Below are 18,078 nucleotides of genomic sequence, written 5' to 3'. Positions count from 1 at the left end.
TATATATATATCTTCGCCAGACACCCCACCTTTGTGTACTCACCCCCTTGTCAAGGCCGGACCCCGACATTCCTTGATTGCATAGTCTGAATCTCTTTTTTTGATTCATGGCAGGATTAAATTTTATTCAATGATATACACACATCTAAAACACATATTACATGTTTATAATGGGGTTCAGAGTATAAATATTTTCCCATAGTAGTTCTGGGCTCAAAGATGTGCCTTGCTTTCAAGAAAAGTATAAGCTTATTTATTTACTTATATGATTAATACATTTTTTTCATCAAGTAGCTACTATATGCCCGTGAAGAAGTATGTGAGAATGCCTCAGGGACACTGTCCAGAGGTAAGGGCCAGCAAAGGCTCCCTAGGGTGATATATCAGAGCTCTGAAGGCACAGAAGAAGAGGCACAGAAGAGGAGGAGACTTTCAGATGAGGTAAACAGGGCTTGTGAAGACCAAGGCATGTGCCAGTGAGGTGTGTCCAGAGTACAGAGTGCCTGTGTGTGTGGTGACAGAGAGAGACAGAGGTGGGAAGGGGCTATTTGAGAGAGAAGGTTGGGGGAAGTATGTGAGAGTCGGCTTGTGAAGGATGTGGGCCATACTAAATTTGAATTTGTCAGTTGGCCAAGTGGAACCACAGAGAGTTATTATCCACGAGAATGACACAATCAGCTTTATGTTACAGAATTAGGACTGGCATTAGCATGAAGGATGGCAGAGAGACCAGCTGGGAACCAAGCGCAATCTTCTAAATGGAGGAAGATTCTAGTTTGGGCAGCAATAGTGGAGAAGAGACAAGGGAACCAATTCCAGAGATACACTGGAATCTGGAATTAGAATCATTAGAAACTAGAACCCTCGTGGATACGAGAAGGGGATAATGATAGTAACCAAGGATAAACCTCTAGTTTAGAAAGCATAACAGAATATGGCAGAAATAGACATAAATTATTATTATTAGTTTTGAGAGGGGAGGGGAGAACCTAGGTAAATAGATTGCTTATTTTGCACACGTAAAAATTAAAACTTTTTAGGATATAACTATGCCATGACAGTATGATTGGCTACTACAAGAATTAGCACGTTGTTCACCGGGAAGCCATCGAGGCAAGCAATCAAGTCCCTTCAGGACAAACCCCCCTCTAAGACTGAAACTCAAGGGGAACATATGAGCAGGCATGCAAGTTTACTGGCAACCACATTGGTGTACTAGTGAGTGGAAGAGGGAGAAAGGCAGGAATGAGCAATGAGCTGAGTTCAACCCCATTCCCTAGACTCCCATTGACCCAGAAATGAGAGAGAGAAGAGAAAGGGCTGGTTGATCCAAAATGTGGTGAGACTTGGGTACACCTGAGCCCATGGACAAGGACATAGACACAGAGGGGCTGGAGATGAGAGTGAAGCATCCAGCTGATATGAAGTGAGGGGAGATACACAAGGACACTCAAAGTTGCAGGTAGTAACCATTAGACCTGGCTACACTGGAATCTGGAATTAAAGCCTCAATGTCTTGATAATCAGAACTTGACTAGAGGAAGATAAAAAAGAAAACAATTTTTGATAAAGGTAATGAGGGTAAATTGCTACAATTTGATGAATTTGACCTATATTCATGGAGGTAGTAGCTCAAAATACCAACAGAGAGGGAAGGAGTCTTCACATCAAGTATTAATTCTATCCCCTCTGTATACAGGATAGATAGGGACGGGCTACCTAGACACTGGTTACCGAAAATGAGGGGGCGATAAACGCATGAAGTGACTGGCTTACAAGGTTTCAAGAGGGAGTTTAGTTTAACAGTGTGTGGGGGAAGACAGAGTCCCCAATGAATAGTTTTCATCTTGTTTAGATGGGTCTGGTAAAGAGAGATGGGACAAGATTCTTATGATTCAATAGTGAGTCATTGTTATCATGACTAATTGCGACTGTCATGATTGTAAAGGTTAGAAGTTTTATAACAAAAATGGAGTAGTAGTTAATTCTACAGTCCAGAAACAGAGGACCCTAGGACAATCAAGGGAGAAGTGCATGAGTGGAATGTAGGACCTTATCCAGAAAAGCTGCGACACCAGAGATGGAAGCAGAGATGAGGACATGGAGAGAGAGAGCAGCTGAGGACTCTAGACTCATGGAAAGAAAGGGACTGAGCACTGGTGACCAGGAAGCAGACTTGCAGAATGTGCCCTTTGGTGGTGTAAATTATTATATATGCCTGAGTATTTAAAAAAAAACAATTGCTAAAATGAATAGAGAGAAATACAGTTAACTGATGGTACATGGAGGGAATTATAATCATTGTAATAAAACAAAGCATATGATTTGTTGAATGTAAAACTAATGATCTGCCCTGTAAACTTTCACTCAAGTCACAATAAAAACTTAAAAAAATAAAAAGGAACAATTGTTTCAAAAACAAAACAAAACACCCCGATAAATAAATAAAATATGCCATTAACATTCTCTTTGCTTAAATTCAAATCTTTCTCATCAACAAAAACATAAAAGATTTGACAGTGCATCAAATTACAGTGCTACAATATAATTTCCTGGCCCACTCATTTATAAATGCAGAATTATGCTGAACAGTTCATTCCCCCCGCCCCACTCCCTCAAACATCCTCCATTGAAATAAGATTACAGAAAGGGAAGTAAAAAAAAAAAAAAAAAAAAAAATTTCCAAGTAAGGGCAGGTTTTCTAACCGCATTATAATCAAGGGAAATTTGAAAGTGAAACGGACAAGACTTCAAAGTGAAATGAACTCCCAGGAAAGAGGGACAAGCAGGAGGAAACCCTGGATTCACAGGCTGCTGGAGTCACCTAGGCTCGGGGTACCTTGGCTGGAGGGAGGCAGTTACAAGATCTGATGGATTCTAGAAGCAGCAAGCAGCAGTAGCTTGTCATGCCTAAGGAGTCTATCCAAGTCTGTCAGATAACCCAGAATAACTAACACCTTTCCTCTGGCCCACTTTGTGGGGCAATCTAAGGCTAAATTCACTCTTCCAAATAGATCCTTCCCCTGGAATTTACTTAGCACATATGTTTTGCTGTACTTTCATTTTCCCTAAGATATTAAGGAGTAAATGGTTGTTAACAATATTTGCCATATGTCCTTACTGCTACCCAGTGAGGGAAGCACCATCTTCATCTCCATTCTGCAGGGGAGTCTTGATATGGTTAGTGGGTTAAGAGATTGCTTATCTTCATGCCCTGGGTCTTTTGGTTCATGGTTTAAGCAGCATTCTAACATGGATGCAGTGTTCCTAAGAGAAGGCTTCGAGTTTGGACTCGGGACCTGGACTGTCTGGAATGTCAGTCAAGTCCTTAATTCCCAGAGCCTTGACATTTCTTCCTCTGTAAAACAGGGATGGAAAGATAGAAGACTATTTATTTCCTAATTCATTCCCTACACCCCTGTTCAGAAGGCATAGCAGAGGCACTGCAGTTGGAAGGCAGTCCTGAACCCAGAGGAGACCCCACACCTGTCACTCTTCATAGCAATCCCTTCTCCACAGCTAGGAGAAAAGGGAAGTGGGATAGCAAGACCCACTTCTGTGATGTTGAGCAGTTAGAGGGACTCACTGGTGAGAAAGCATAGTCATCTCAGATACTCAGGTCCAGAGGGCAGAGTTCTGGAGCACGGTCTCAGGCCCAAGTGTTTCAAGCCCTTCTTCAGAGTCAGAGACCACAATTGGAGCTGGGAGTGGAACCCAGGCCAGAGGATACTCCTGGGGCTGGTAGCCACATTCACAGGGGCCCTGGGGTTTCTGGTTGAGCAGTACCCACACTGTAGGGACATGACAGCACATGGTGAGGGTGTCTAGGCCTGTGTGAGGTGAGACTGGCACCCAGCTGTCGTTAGTCACCAGGAAGCACAACGTTGTGAGTTGGTTCTGGCCTGGTAACCAGCTTGACAATCTCAGTACTGCGGATCACTTCCTTGTTGCCTGGCCAGACCGGTAACTGTGGATTTTGTTGCCATACCCAAATTTCTAGGGTATGAGGAGGTAGCTGGGGCACTAGAGCACCACCAAGTTAGCGTTCTGGTAGTGCTCCATCCTACTTTTTGTGGTGTCTGTGAATTTTGATGTCCAACCAAGAGTCCAGTGATCAGGGTTAATACTACCTCAGCCTAGGCCATTCAGAGTCAGGAGCAGAGGCTGCTTGGGCTTCACCTGGCATCTGGCTGTAGCCTGGCCATCTCATTGCCACCAGAGTCCCCAGAGTTCTACGAACTGTACCCACTAAGGAGGCAGAGTCCCCCTCCCTCCCACTCCAAGCACCCCCATTGTGCCCAATTCCCACTCTCACCACCACTATGCCTGCTTTGTAAGTGCTCCAGAGCCAAGATGACACCTGGGATGGGCTCTATTTTGCCTACTGAGTAAAGATGTGAACTGTAGCAAAATAAGGCAGCATGAGAGACAGACCATGGTGGCTGAGGGCAGTGGCCACTGAAACTCATCTGCTGGGTTCTGATGCAAGCTGTGAGCCTTGGGCAAGTTCCTTACTCTTCACACATGTTTCCTCATCTGCAAAGTGAGAAAAAGAACTCTATTCCGTTGACAATGTTATGAGAATTAAGTGAGATCAGACTAGTAAAGAAGTTGGAAGAATGCCAAGCATAGAGATTACACTATATAAATACTTTTTAAACAAATAACTGTTGATGGTCTTATGTTATAATGAAGGTGTGGAAGTTTTCAGTCAGATAGCTGAGTAATATGAAGGGACAGCACTTCCCAATCTTTATTTTACCACAAATCCAGCTCTCCATGAGGTCCGTCCCATGGAAGATGACTGCTATCTTCCTGACAAGATTTGATTGGAGCTGCCCATTTCCCTCTTCTGTTGAGTCAGGACTGGCAAGCCCATGAAAATTCAGCAAAATCAAAGAATAAGATTTGGAAACTTCTTCCTAACTCCAAAGGAGCCATGCTAGTGCTGTGAGTTTAATGTTGCAAGGTTGGTGGTTCAAACCCATCAGTCACTTTGTGGGAGAAAGATGAGGCTGTCTGTTCCCATAGAGATTCACAGTCTTGGAGCCTAAAGAGAACTTCTCTTCTGACCTAAGCGGTCGCTATGAGTTGGAATTAACTTGAATGCAGTAGGTTTCTGACTTCCAGTGTCTAATGCAGTGTTTCTTAACCCAGCAGGTATTAAAAGATATACATGCCTGAGCTCTATGTCTATTTAGGAAAGAGCTTCCCAATGATTTGAGTGAACTCAAGGCACATTTTCCAATCACTGACCAATAGTTATTTTGTTAAGTGCTGTAGAGTTGGTTCTGACTCACAGAGACCCTGCATAGGGTTTCCAAGACTTTATATCTTCACAGGAGCAGAAAGCCTCATCTTTCTCCCACAGAGTGACTGCTGGGCTCGAAGCACAGACCTTGTGGTGTACAGTCCAGTACTCGTCATATGGAGTCACCACACTCCCTGACCTAGAGTAGAGTTAAGAAAAAACAAATACCCATTTCTGCTGAGTTGATTCCAACTCACAAGGATCCTATAAACAGTAGAGCAAGTGTCCAATAAGTATGTACATGTGCAATTAAATTCTAAATTCTTTGTTTTTACTGGGGAGTGGGGCCGTTATGTAACAAATAGCACAATTGTTTTTACTCTCCATTTGGTGTTCTCTCTCCATTCCCCAATATCCTTATGCTCCTGGATATAGAGATGGCCCCTCTGTTTCACCTGGATTTTAGTTGTGTTGTTGTTGTTGTTATGTGCCATCAAGTCAGTTCCAACCCATAGCGACCCTGTATAGGGTTTCCAAGGAGCAGCTAGTAGAGCTTGAACCACCGACCTTGCAGTTCAAATGACTTTGCAGTCTGACGCATTAGCCCACAGCACCATACCCGGCCTCCTTAGTTGTGTTGAGAGTATTAAAAAAAAAAGTACTACAGTATGATTAAGGAACAAATATCCTAATTATTCATTTTCTACTTGTCCCATATATCCTCACTTTTTTCTTTCTTTCAAGCATGAAATCCCATCAATTAACTTAGAATTGATGGGGATTCATGCTTGGGTAAAAGCTCATTCTATTCTAGGAATCCCCTAAATCTCTGCATTTGTATGAACTTACACTGGCTTGTCTGTGGGCCATGGTTTCATAACCCCTGAAAAGTCTATTAATAGTTAAGGAAGAATCAGTTTGCAAATACTAAGACGTATAATACTGTTCTTCTCTAGGATCCAAGAGAAGAGCCACATGACTCAGTCAAACCAGCACTTACTGGAAGGAAGAAGAAAGCATTATGCTGGTAAAAGTACATGTTGACACTGTTTCAATATTTATACTCATCCACAAATGAGCTTAATGATTTTAGGCAAAGAATAATAAAAATGTTATGGCTGGAAGGTAACTTAGCGAGCCCCCACCACCTATTGCTCCTTTGTTGTTGTTGTGAAGTGCTGTCGAGTCGGTGCCAACCCATAGCGACCCTGTATAGGGTTTCCAAGAAGCAGCTGGTGAGCTTGAACCACCGACCTTGCAGTTCAAATGGCTTTGCAGTCTGACGCATTAACCCACAGCACCACACCACTGCTCTTTTAGTGAATCAGAAAACTGTAATAGATTTACGAGACCTATACAAGCAATGTAGGCAGAGTTGGGAAGAGTGTTCTGAGGTCCCACTCTTTGCTCTACTGGACTTCCAAGCAGGACCAGCAGCCAGCCAGCCAGCCACCAGCTCTGCATAAGTTATCTGTTTCAGACATGTCATTCTTAATGATCTTGGCCTAAACCCGAGACGAATTTTTGCTGTTTACCAAATTCATTGAGGGAAATCAATAAAAAAAATAAAGCCTCAAAGGCCTCATCTCATCAAATTCAGAATTGAAAGCATGGGTATAATTACTTGTTCCTTTCTGAGTTGTGCCATGTGAAAATGGCATGCTTTCCTGGTGGCATTTAGTCATTTTAAAGAAAGCAGCAACCCAAGGGTGGGTTTGGCAGCTAACTACAATTACTTGGGGACCACAAAAAGTAGGTGCCCTAGTTAAACAACCAAACTCAAGCAAACAAGCACACACCAAACCCCAGCAAATGAAAATGAAGAGTTATGAGACAGATACATTTTTCATCTTATAAAATCACTCAACCCAGTGCATAGATTTTTAGAACTCTAGAGGCACAGGAGATAATGTATCTGTGTGTTATGCATGAATTAAGCAAATCCCTGGAAGTTTAGGTGCAAATTTCCTACAACTTTATCCAGAAGATGGCACTGCTAAAACTGCAACTGAATTTTTATATGGCTCCGAAGATGCGTTTGTGGCACAGTGGGTTAAGTATTGGGCTGCCAAACAAAAGGGTGACAGTTTAATCCCCCCACTGGCTGCTCCATGGAAGAAAGTTGAGGCAGTCTATTTCCATAAAGATTTATAGCCTTGAAAACCCTATGGGGTCACTGAGAGTCAGAACTGCCTCAACAGCAGTGGGTTTGTTTGGGAGTTTATATGGACTCAGACTTGTAGTACTCGACACTCATTCAAACCCACTGAGATGGGGTCCCAGTTCTACCCTTGGGACTGAAATGAAGCAGAATGTACGTTTAAGTCAGAACCAGATGATCCTGGCAAAAATGAGAGCGCTTCCTCACGAGCAGAGCAGATTTAGTTCACGTTCCTGCATTACTTGGCCTCTCAGGCTCCCCTGGGACCTGCCCTCAGTTGCTAAGAGGGCTTGACCCCTGACAAAGACCAATGGTTTTAACAGTAATTAATGATACTGTCAAATTAATTAACCCAAGTCTTTGTTCCCAGGGAAACAACAACAACAACAAAAACCCTCTAAGGTCAATAATACTGCTTACCAGCTTTGACCAAGCTTTATAAACCCAAACCTTCACTTTTGGGACACAGGGGAATCACTGACTGATTGTCCTAATAAAGTCCAACCAACATGAATTTATAAATCTAGTCACAGCAATATATCTTTTGACTTTAGTGAATTAACAGCTCTCCAAAAGCCAGCACCAGACCATCCCATGTGTTTTAAATAGATAACAGACTACAGTGGGTACCATTCACATTCCTACAATACTTTCTAGATGCCCTTTTCAATTGTGGTGATGAAATACGAGACAAATGCTGTAGGGTTTCAGTAAGTCATTTAACAAATGATTCTCATTAAAGTGCTAGTTCTCTTGTCCTTGCCTATGAGGACCATGTTGCTTAAAATGCCCGCATATACATTTCCATAGTGTCTCTTTAGAGGATTCGGAACTATTTTCTTACACCTAACACAGCTTTTATTCCATTTAGAATAATTACCCTCCATCCCATTTCTGACTTTCAAGAAAAACAAGACACTTAATTGACCACAGGAGGACTCTCTCAAGGGCAATGGGCTGGGAAAACTCTTCTGTGAGCTCACAGCTTAGCTGATGTCATCTGCTACAAGAAGCTGACTGCTATTTTTAAATCACACCCCTTCTTCTGTCTTCAAAGGGTACATATATCACATGCTGTAATTCTGCTCGTTCAATCCCTAGTGGTGTGTGCTCCCATTCATCTCCCTCCCAGGGTGAATCACACTGTCAGGAGGGGCTTCCAATGGCATATAACTACCCAGCCGTATCCATTTAAATTCACCCACCACCGCCTATTATTTGGTCTTTAGGAGAATAGCTACAGATGGCCACCCTCTCCAGGTGTCTGGTTCATCACAGCAGTTTTGACAAGCAGCAGATGACTAGCAGGGTCCTTCTTGAGGATTGGGACTAAGCTTTTCACCTCTTTGTATTTCCACCCAATACAAGCACTTCAAAAATGCTTATTAACGTTGCTGCCGAGAGCTGTCATCAAAGGGGCCCGAATGGAAACAAACAAATTGCTTTGTTTAATTTTAAGTTTCTCATTCATCATTTGGACGTGCTCACTGGATGTTATCTAACAGGTTTAGCATTTTGCAAAGTACACTTGATCTCGTCATTTATTTATTTATACTTATCCTGTTTATTTCAAAAAAGGAATGAAAAGGTCTGTAATTAAAGTGATGTTACTCTTAAGTCAGCAGGTCAAGCTCACGCCACTCCTCAGAAACCCTACAGAGGGTCGCTATGGGTCGGTATCGACTCAACGGCACTTAACAACAACAACAATGAAGTCTGGGAGAAGGCAGAATACTAAATTTTCTTCTGTTCAACTTCCCTCTTCCTTCCATAGTTATCCCATCTCTCCCTCCATGTCTGTACAAAAACCTCCTGCTCTCCCCTTCAAGCACTATTGTCACAGTGGTTGTTGTTAAGGGCCTTGGGGTTGGTGCCGCTCATAGTGACCATATATAGGGTTTCCTAGGAGCAGCTGGCAGGTTTGAACCACTGACCTTGTGATTGCAGTTCAGTGATTATCCTAAAGCACTACACCAGGAGAGAGATATGGAGGATCCAAATTTGATGATGTTCCTCTCAACATACTCCCACCCCTCCCATCCCCCACTTGCCTTGGGGAAGATGCCCCATGTGATCTGGACCTCCTGCTATGTTTCCTGTCCAATGGGACCCCTGTCCTCACAGTCACTCTCCTCTCATGATCTTGTCATATAAACCTCTCAGGTCCTTAAAAGTAAGTACCCTGTTACCATTTTTCTAAAGAACTCTGTCCATGTTGCTTCCTCAGCCTGGGATCTGCTCTGCTCTGCTCTCTTCACTTGGTGTTGTTACGTGCATTCCAGTCAATTCTGACTCATAGCAACCCTGTATAGGGATTCCAAGGAGCATCTGGTGAGTTTGAACTGCTGACCTTGTGGACCAGTGCTTATCCGACAGCGCCACTCCAGGACTCTGCTGTCTCCACGACCTCCACCCAATTAATTCCTAGGCAGCCTTCAAGTCTCCCTCCAGGAATCTCCCATGAGCTGCCTCGGACTATCATTTGCCATGCTAGGTTCCATCCACTTGCTCCTCACTTACACTGTCCCCACACTGGAGTCTTTGAGCGAGGCAAATGGTTAAACACTTGGCTACAAGACTAAAGGTTGGCAGTTTGAACCCACCCAGAGTCTCCTGGAGAGACAGGCTGGCAATCTGCTTTTGAAAATAACAACCCTGAAAACCCTGTGGAACACAGTTCTGCTCTGTACCCGTGGGGTTGCCATGAATCAGAGTCTACCCAATGGCAACTAACGTCTAACCAAACCTACTACCAGTGAGTTGATTCTGACTCACAGCGACCTCTAGGATGGAGTAGAACTGGCCCCTAGGGCTTCCTGGGTTGTAGTCCTGGTGTGACACTGTGGGATAAAGCACTGGAACGCAAGGTCAGATTGAACTATAAGATTGGTGGTTTAAACTCACCAGCCACTCTTGGAAACAGGGTTGCTATGAGTCGGAACAGACTTGTCAGCATAATAACAACAATAACAATCTTTATAGAAGCAGATTGTCATGTCTTTCTCCTAGAGAATGGGTGGTGGGTTTGAATACCCAACCTTCTGGTGAGCAACCGAATGCTTAAGCACTGTACCACCAAGGCTCTTTAACAACAATAATCCCCAAATTAAACCAAGAGTTAGGAGGGCTGCCATCATACCTGCTGACCGGCTTATAGATCCCCCTGCAGGTCACATGACTGTGGGTCGATATTATTTGCTGAATAAATGGACAAGTGAATGAATACATACTGAAGATGCCAACCAAGGGGATCACACTAGTGAGGTATAATTTAGAATTTTGTCTCCTTCAAAATGTGTGACTTTAAATAAAAGCATTCATAGCAAATACTGCTTCAGTTCATTGAATGTTTAAAATTAAAAAAGGTGTACGACAAGGTTGTATTCTCTAACCATACTTATTCAACCTGTAAGCTGAGCAAATCATCCAAGAACCTGGGTTCTATGAAGAAAAACGTGGCATCAGGATTGGAGGAAGACCATTAACAACCTGCGATATGCAGATGATACAACCTTGCTTGCTGAAAGTGAAGAGGACTTAAAACATTTACTGACGAAGATCAAAGAACACAGCCTTTGGTATGGATTACATCTCAATGTCAAGAAAATGAAATCCTCACCACTGGACCAATAAACATTCTTATCAACGGAGAAAAGATTGACGTTGTCAAGGACTTCATTCTTCTTGGATCAACTATCAAAACTCACAGAAGCAGCAGTCAAGAAATCAAATGACGCATTGCATTAGGCAAATCTGCTGCAGAAGAGCTTTTTAAAGTGTTGAAGAGCAAAGATGTCAGCTTGAGGACTAAGGTGCACCTGACCCAAGCCATGGTATTTTCAATAACCTCATATGCATGCAAAAGCTGGACAGTGAATAAGGAAGACAGTAGAAGAATTGATGCTTTTGAGTTATGGTGTTGGAGGAAAATATTGAAAGTGCCATGGGCTGCCAAAAGAACCAATAGATCCATTTTGGAAGAAGTGCAGCCAGAGTGCTCCTTGGAGGCCAAGATGGCCAAACTTCGTCTCTCATACTTCAGACATATTGTCAGGAGGGACCAGTCGCTAGAGAAGGATATCATGTTTGTTAAGGTGGAGGGTCAGAGAAAAAGAGGGAGACCCCCAACGAGATGGATTGGCCAAGTGGCAGCATCAATGGACTCAAGTTTGGCAACAGTAGTTAAGTTGGCCCAGGATCGGGCAGTGTTTTGTTCCACTGTGCATAAGGTCGCTATGGGTCGATGGCACCTAACAACTGCTTCAGTTCAGGATTCATATGCTGAAATGTGAAGAAGGTAGAAGCTGGCTCTGAGGAGACAAAATTCCTTCCTCATATAACAGCATGAAAAGCCACCCACAACTGGACCAATCTCTCACTTGACTCAGGAACACGTTTTGGTAACATGTTCTTGAGAGATAAATGGAGTCTTTGTTTAAAATGGAACTCCACTGGGACAAACTCTAAAGCTTGCTCAAACTCAACACTCATGCTATAAAATCCCAAGTGAACAGAGAACTCCACAATTAAAATTCATTCCAAAAAAGGATTTGTTATTGTTGTTATTGTTAAGTGCCTTTAAGTCAGCTCGGACTCATAGCAATCCCATGTAGGGTTTCCAAGGAGATGCTAGTGGGTTTGAACTGCAGACTTTGTGGTTTGCAGTCTAAGGCCAAGCCAAGGGTTATCAACTACAAATCATGTTACTTCTTACCTGTAAAACCATACACTGTCATTTTCCAAGACAGAATGAAGTCAACTTTATTCATGCCCTGGAGTTTTGAGATAACATGTCCCTGGCACTTCAAACTCATAGGCCAGAATCTTGCCATTGGATATGTGAAAGCTAATGTGGGGTCAGAACTCCCGGTGTGGATAAGTACTAGACTGCAAACTGCAAGGTCGGCGGTTCAAACCCACCAGCATCTCCTTGGAAACCCTACATGGGATTGCTATGAGTCGTAATCCACTTGATGGCACTTAACAACAAACAACAACAGTTTGGGGTCAAATACTGGGCCAGCCCTGGGGTTACACCAGCAAAGAGAACTAAGTAACTGTACCCCTGTCCTGGTGGAGATTCCAGTCTGATTAAATATACATTTGAAAATGGACTTTTAAGAAAATATTCTTTGGCTAAATTCTAAGTACATCATGTTCAGCTATTAAATTAAATCCAGCACTTATGGGATTGGGGAGTAAGGCATCATTTCAGCAACTTCTGCACGTCAAAGGAATTTTTTTAAACCATATTTTCCAGAATCAACAGATTGATGACACTAAAGAGTGGGTCATGTTTCAACATTCAAACCAAATGACGAGGGCTTGGTTTGTATTATATCCATACACAGCTAGTAACCACTCTCCCCAAAACAAAACCAAATAAGCACAATTCGGGATGAAATCCTTCTACTTTCAAGAATAACTGTGTTTATTTTTATTGTCTGGCACATAAGAGGTACTCAATAAATATTTGTTGAATGAAAAAAATCACAGGAGCGGAATGGCAATAAAATTTTTTGTAAATTTTAGCTGTGTTCCTCAACTTCCTTTTTTTTTTTTTCCTCTCAGAAGAAAACTATTCATATTTCCTAGGCTTCTGATTTTCATTTCCTTGTCTGAACTTGGGTGGGCAAGTAACTTAACCTGGGGACCAATTTCCTCTTGTATAAAATAAAACCTGTGTCTTGGTAATTATGAGGTTTAAAGGAGACAGTAGATATAAAGTGACTAGACAATTCCCTGCAAACAGTTTCTTTTTCTTTTTCTAACCTCTCTATCACATCTTGCTCCCTCCCCCAAATAAAGAGAGTGCCAAAGACAAATCAAATCTTGAATAGATTATTAGGAATCTTCTGCTGTAGCTTGGGTTCACCAACATCTAGCTCTCAACCCTTAGAAATTTTTATTTACTCTTTTAGGGCCTTGGTTTTTCACTTAAAATTGAGTGAGTTTTATTAAATCATCTGGAAAGGACCTTTCTATTCTGATTTTCCATACATTTAGAAGCTTAACTTCCTTAGAAAGTATATGCTGCTAACAGGATTTCTATGATCAAAAATTAAGGGAGTTTGATTTCCTTTCAAAGGGAGGGATTCCAAATTACAACCTGTAAGAAAAGTATACTTTTATAATAATTCGTATCAGTTCACTGTCTAGGTAAAGAAATGGTAATGATGCTCTTAAGCAACAGAGGGTCTTCCCTCATCCCTGCCCCTACATTAACCCCTAGGGCGTCAAAGAGACTTTCTATTCAGAGCTTTACAATGATGCACTTTAAAAGAAATGCAGAGATTTAAAAACTCTGCCACAAATAACAAATGGATAATTTGAAATAAGCAAAGTCTGTTGATACAATATCATGTCAAATCTATATGGTTGAGATTTTTTTTCTTTCACACCCTGAAATATACTCAGTCATCCAAACAAAGAACTACCAAGATTGTACGCAACAAAAATTTCTACGTTTTGCAAAAATACTCAGTGTAAGACTGCCACCTAGTGGTGAGATGCACCCATATAGATTAAAAAATCTAGGATAAAGTATTCAAATAGCTAAATTTACACATGATAAATAGCTTAAACACACACACAAACACAACAGCCATAGGTAGTACCTCTGCTGCTCACCATAGATGGGTAGACATTTCAGTGCCTACCCATCTATTTCCTTCCACAGAGAAATTCTGAAGAGGTTATTGCAGATGGAGTCAATACCATGTTATCCAACCCAACAACAAAACCTCACTGCTTCTGAATACTTCACAAAAACAAAGGATTACAATGACTTATATTAATTTTAGTATGCATTAACAATTTAAAAAGATTTCCCAATAAGTCTATTCTCACTTTCCAGTTTTCTTTGGGCTAATTTTGATTTTCAGTTATGCATGAAAAGGCATTTAAAAGTGACAACCTTACAAAAAGTGCACATCATATGAAAGATATTACTTCAATTAGAACTAGTTACTAAATCCCAGCAATTTCCAGCTGTCTCTTCTATCTTATCCTTGGAGAATTATATATCACATTAATTGGTATTCTGTCACATAAAAAGACATCAGTGATGATTAATTGCATCCTTGGTGCCTTTGAGTTATGTCTTCTTCACCAGTGGGATTCAAATCACACCTCATTACCTGCCAGCAGGTACCCCTTTTTCAGTAATGCTCACAAAGTCCCCTACCTTCCTGAACTTCTCCATTTGCTTGTAGAGGTCTGGATCAAGCTCTTGCGACACATCCTTCATCCATAACAATGCCCCTCTGTATTCAGTCCGGCACTGTTCCATGCGGTTCACTGTCAGCCAAGTGTCTGAGATGGCACGATGCCGAAAAGTCTCCACTTCTTGGTGAAATCGACACAAAGGATTTCTCAAGGCCAATCTAGACAAGAGGATCAAGCCACAATCTTGAAACAAAGCTGGCCAGCAATTTAAATCCTTGAGAGTTCAACAATCTTATAGCTATGAGCTTTGAATACTGCCAGGAATATCAAAGATGCTCAATTATCATTGAAGTGAGTATGAATTGATGATTCAGTCAAATACAATTACCCACGTATTGATCCCTTGCTTGATTGTGACATAACAGGACCGCTAGGAAGGCCCCTCTATCCGTGTTGCTGGGCAGTTCTCTTGCCTGGGCAATGTGGTCCTCTGAAACTAAACCCAATCCTGTGTTAGTGAAGGAAGAGAACATTTCCCATGTCTACTGTTGGTCATCTCTTGCCTTCTACTCCTCTAAAGCCTGGGACTTCCAGGAGGGATGGAAACCTGTGGAACTAGTGTCTTCCTGACCAGGCTATTTTGGATTAGGCCTCCACAGGCCAGGGCATCCACTGCCTGCTGTAGTAGACAAAGCAGAATGATGCATCATCAGAGGCATTTAACAATGATCAAGGAAGTGGAGAAGCACACTTACTGCGATTCTTCTACATGGTGATAATTTCAGATAGGATCTATGGTTTATTACTCACTTCAACAGACACAAAACTTCAGGATATTACAGCTGACATGGCTATGTATGGCACGATGAAATAGGTGTACAATAATGATAATATTGGCTATAAGTAACATGCTCTCATTTATTCAGCAAAAATTGTTTTAAGCATATCAAACTTAAAATATTTATTTCTCGGTGTGTGTAGGGTATTTTTTTCCTTCCATCCTCCTACTCAAAATAAACTATGCCAGATGAATTACACTCCTAAAATATACTGTTCTCCATTAAGTTTTGAGGCATAGGTTCAAAAAACTAAAATTAAGGTGAGTATTTGAATTTCAGTTTAAAAGCAAACTTACTTAGCTGAAGGGAACATGAGTGTTAGCGAGCTGATGTCAGCTTTTGGCAGTTCCATCAACATCTGACGCCTTAGAGGGATTGCAGCACTGTAAGACTGTGTTGTTGTTGTTGTTGTTGTTGTTAGGTGCCATTGAGTCAGTACTAACTCATAGTGACCCTATGCACAACAGAATGAAACAATGCCTGGCTCCGGGCCCACCTCACAATGGTTGCTATGTTTGAGCCCATTGCTGCTGCCACTGTGCCAATCCATCTTGCTGGAGGACTTCCTCTTTTTTTTACATGGTACAATAGATTTTTTTTTTATAGATTATAGATTATTTTGATAGATGGTAGATGGTACAACAGATTATTTTATAGACTATAGATGGTATAATAAACTTGAAAAAAAAAAGCGCCTTTTACCATTTTTCCTAGTTTTTATCTTGTCTGTAAAGTTTTGTTTCTTTTGGCATGTTTATTTTGTTTTTAATATTCAAAACATCCATAAAAATAGCTTGCTAACGTTGTTCTAACTAAATGTTACAGGTTGTTTTCAAAGATATTGTGCCATTATTCAAGACGTGTTTTATCCCTATGGGTTTAAACTGAATATAGTTCATCATATTAAATAAACAATTACAGCAATGACTACTAAGTAAGTTTGTAAAACACATGCTATTGTGAAGGTTTATATAAGTGAAAATTTCTATTTAGAGAGAAAAAGAGTTCTCAACTGTCCCTTAGGACCCAATTCGTTTTTGGACTTCGTAACTTCTCTTGGATTTTGCCAATGTTCCTAAACTGGCTAAAAAGAGACTCATGGATAAAGCATCCTTAATTTCCTTGTTTTAAAGCTGAACAGAAACCTTTGAAGATGGGAAAATAGGATGGCAGATGTTAAGACCTTGAAAGAAACTAAAAAGCCTATAGAATCACTTCATCTTTTCTGTAATTTGCTTCATATAAAATCAGGAAGGTAAAAACCCATTCATTTGTGGTATCAGGGACTGATCTAGACCCAGGAAAAACGTAGCAACTATAAACATCAAGTTTCAGTGAAAGACGACTCACAATTTTTTTCATGAGAATCTACTGAATGGAAATAATTTATAGTGTATCAAAGTCTACTCCAAGAAAATTTAACCTTTAAAAGGAAAAAGTTAAAGCAACTATGGTTAACAGAAGGGCTCGGGTTAAATGTATCATGGCATGATTCCATAATAATGAAATACCATGCTATCGAGTTTTTTAAAAGGTGTTTGGGATACTTGATCAAAAAAATCAATTTTTTTAAAACATAATATGATGCTATTTATATAAATAATAGATTCAGGCATATTCTAAATCATGTTGTCAGGTTTGAGAATTCAACTCTGAGAGATATATAATTCTCCTACTTTCTTCATATTTGTTGTTGTTGTTAAGAGCCGCCAAGTCAGTATGGACTTACAGCAAAATTGTATGGGCTTTAAGGAGAGGCTGATAAGTTTGAGCCACTGACCTGTGGTTACCAGTCCAGTGCTTATCCTACCTCTTTATATTTAGGAAGACTGATTTGGATTTTCTGTGTTTGACTAGCTGTTTTGTGCTATGAAACCAGAGCCAACATGCAGGTGACTACCTTCTATATTACATTAAATTATAGTATAGTTTGCTAGTGATTATCTCATGAATTTAAACAGTTATTTATTTATTTATTACTTTTTTGTTTGTATCAAAGACTGAATTGCATAAACTTTACATACCTTATGTATGTTTTGTGAGATAGTTTGACCCATAACTATGAAAAGGTGCAACTACATAACCATATAATATAGAATAATTAATAACAAGAACAGTAATAGTGACTCTTAAAGTGATCGTGTCTAAGGATTTGACTTTGTTTGTCATAAATGAATATTAATTTTGGCATTTGTTGTTTGTTAAGTGCTACCAAGTCGGTTCTGACTCATAGCGATCCTGTATAAGGTTACTGAGGAGTGCTGGTGGGTTTGAACTGCTGACCTTGTGGTTAGCGGTCCAGCTCTTATAGTACTTTTTTCCAGTGAAATTAACACAAATTATATTATTGTTGTTGTTGTGATGTGCTGTCGAGTCGGTTCCGACCCATAGCAACCCTGTATGGGGTTTTCGAGAAGCAGCTGGTGAGCTTGAACCACTGACCTTGCAGTTCAAATGGCTTTGCAATCTGATGCATTAACCCACAGCACCACACCAGGACTCCACTAATTACATTAGCATATGAGAATTTACTCTGTAATGTATTTTTCAGGACTCAATTATCCTTATAAGTCTGGGTCATCCCTATTAGTAAAATTTTAGTAATTAAATTTTTTTTCCTTTTGATTTTCTCCAGATGAAAAGCAATAATCAGTGAGAAA

At 40.9% G+C, this 18,078-nt stretch overlaps 1 protein-coding gene across 6 annotated transcripts in view; it reads right to left on the bottom strand.

Annotated features, from left to right (window-relative positions):
* The window catches only part of ICA1 (islet cell autoantigen 1, 69kDa), a 203,924-nt gene that overhangs the window by 142,641 nt on the left and 43,205 nt on the right, over positions 1–18,078 (bottom strand). For all 6 annotated transcript variants that reach the window (XM_006834254.1, XM_006834252.1, XM_006834251.1 and 3 more), the window contains one exon: positions 14,599–14,797. In XM_006834254.1, the coding sequence (XP_006834317.1) occupies positions 14,599–14,797 (199 nt within the window). The remainder of the gene's footprint in view (positions 1–14,598; positions 14,798–18,078) is intronic.

This window comes from Chrysochloris asiatica, unplaced genomic scaffold (assembly GCF_000296735.1).
Source record: "Chrysochloris asiatica unplaced genomic scaffold, ChrAsi1.0 scaffold00010, whole genome shotgun sequence".
NCBI classification, from domain to species: Eukaryota; Metazoa; Chordata; class Mammalia; order Afrosoricida; family Chrysochloridae; genus Chrysochloris; species Chrysochloris asiatica.
This window is presented reverse-complemented; position numbering and strand designations above follow the sequence as displayed.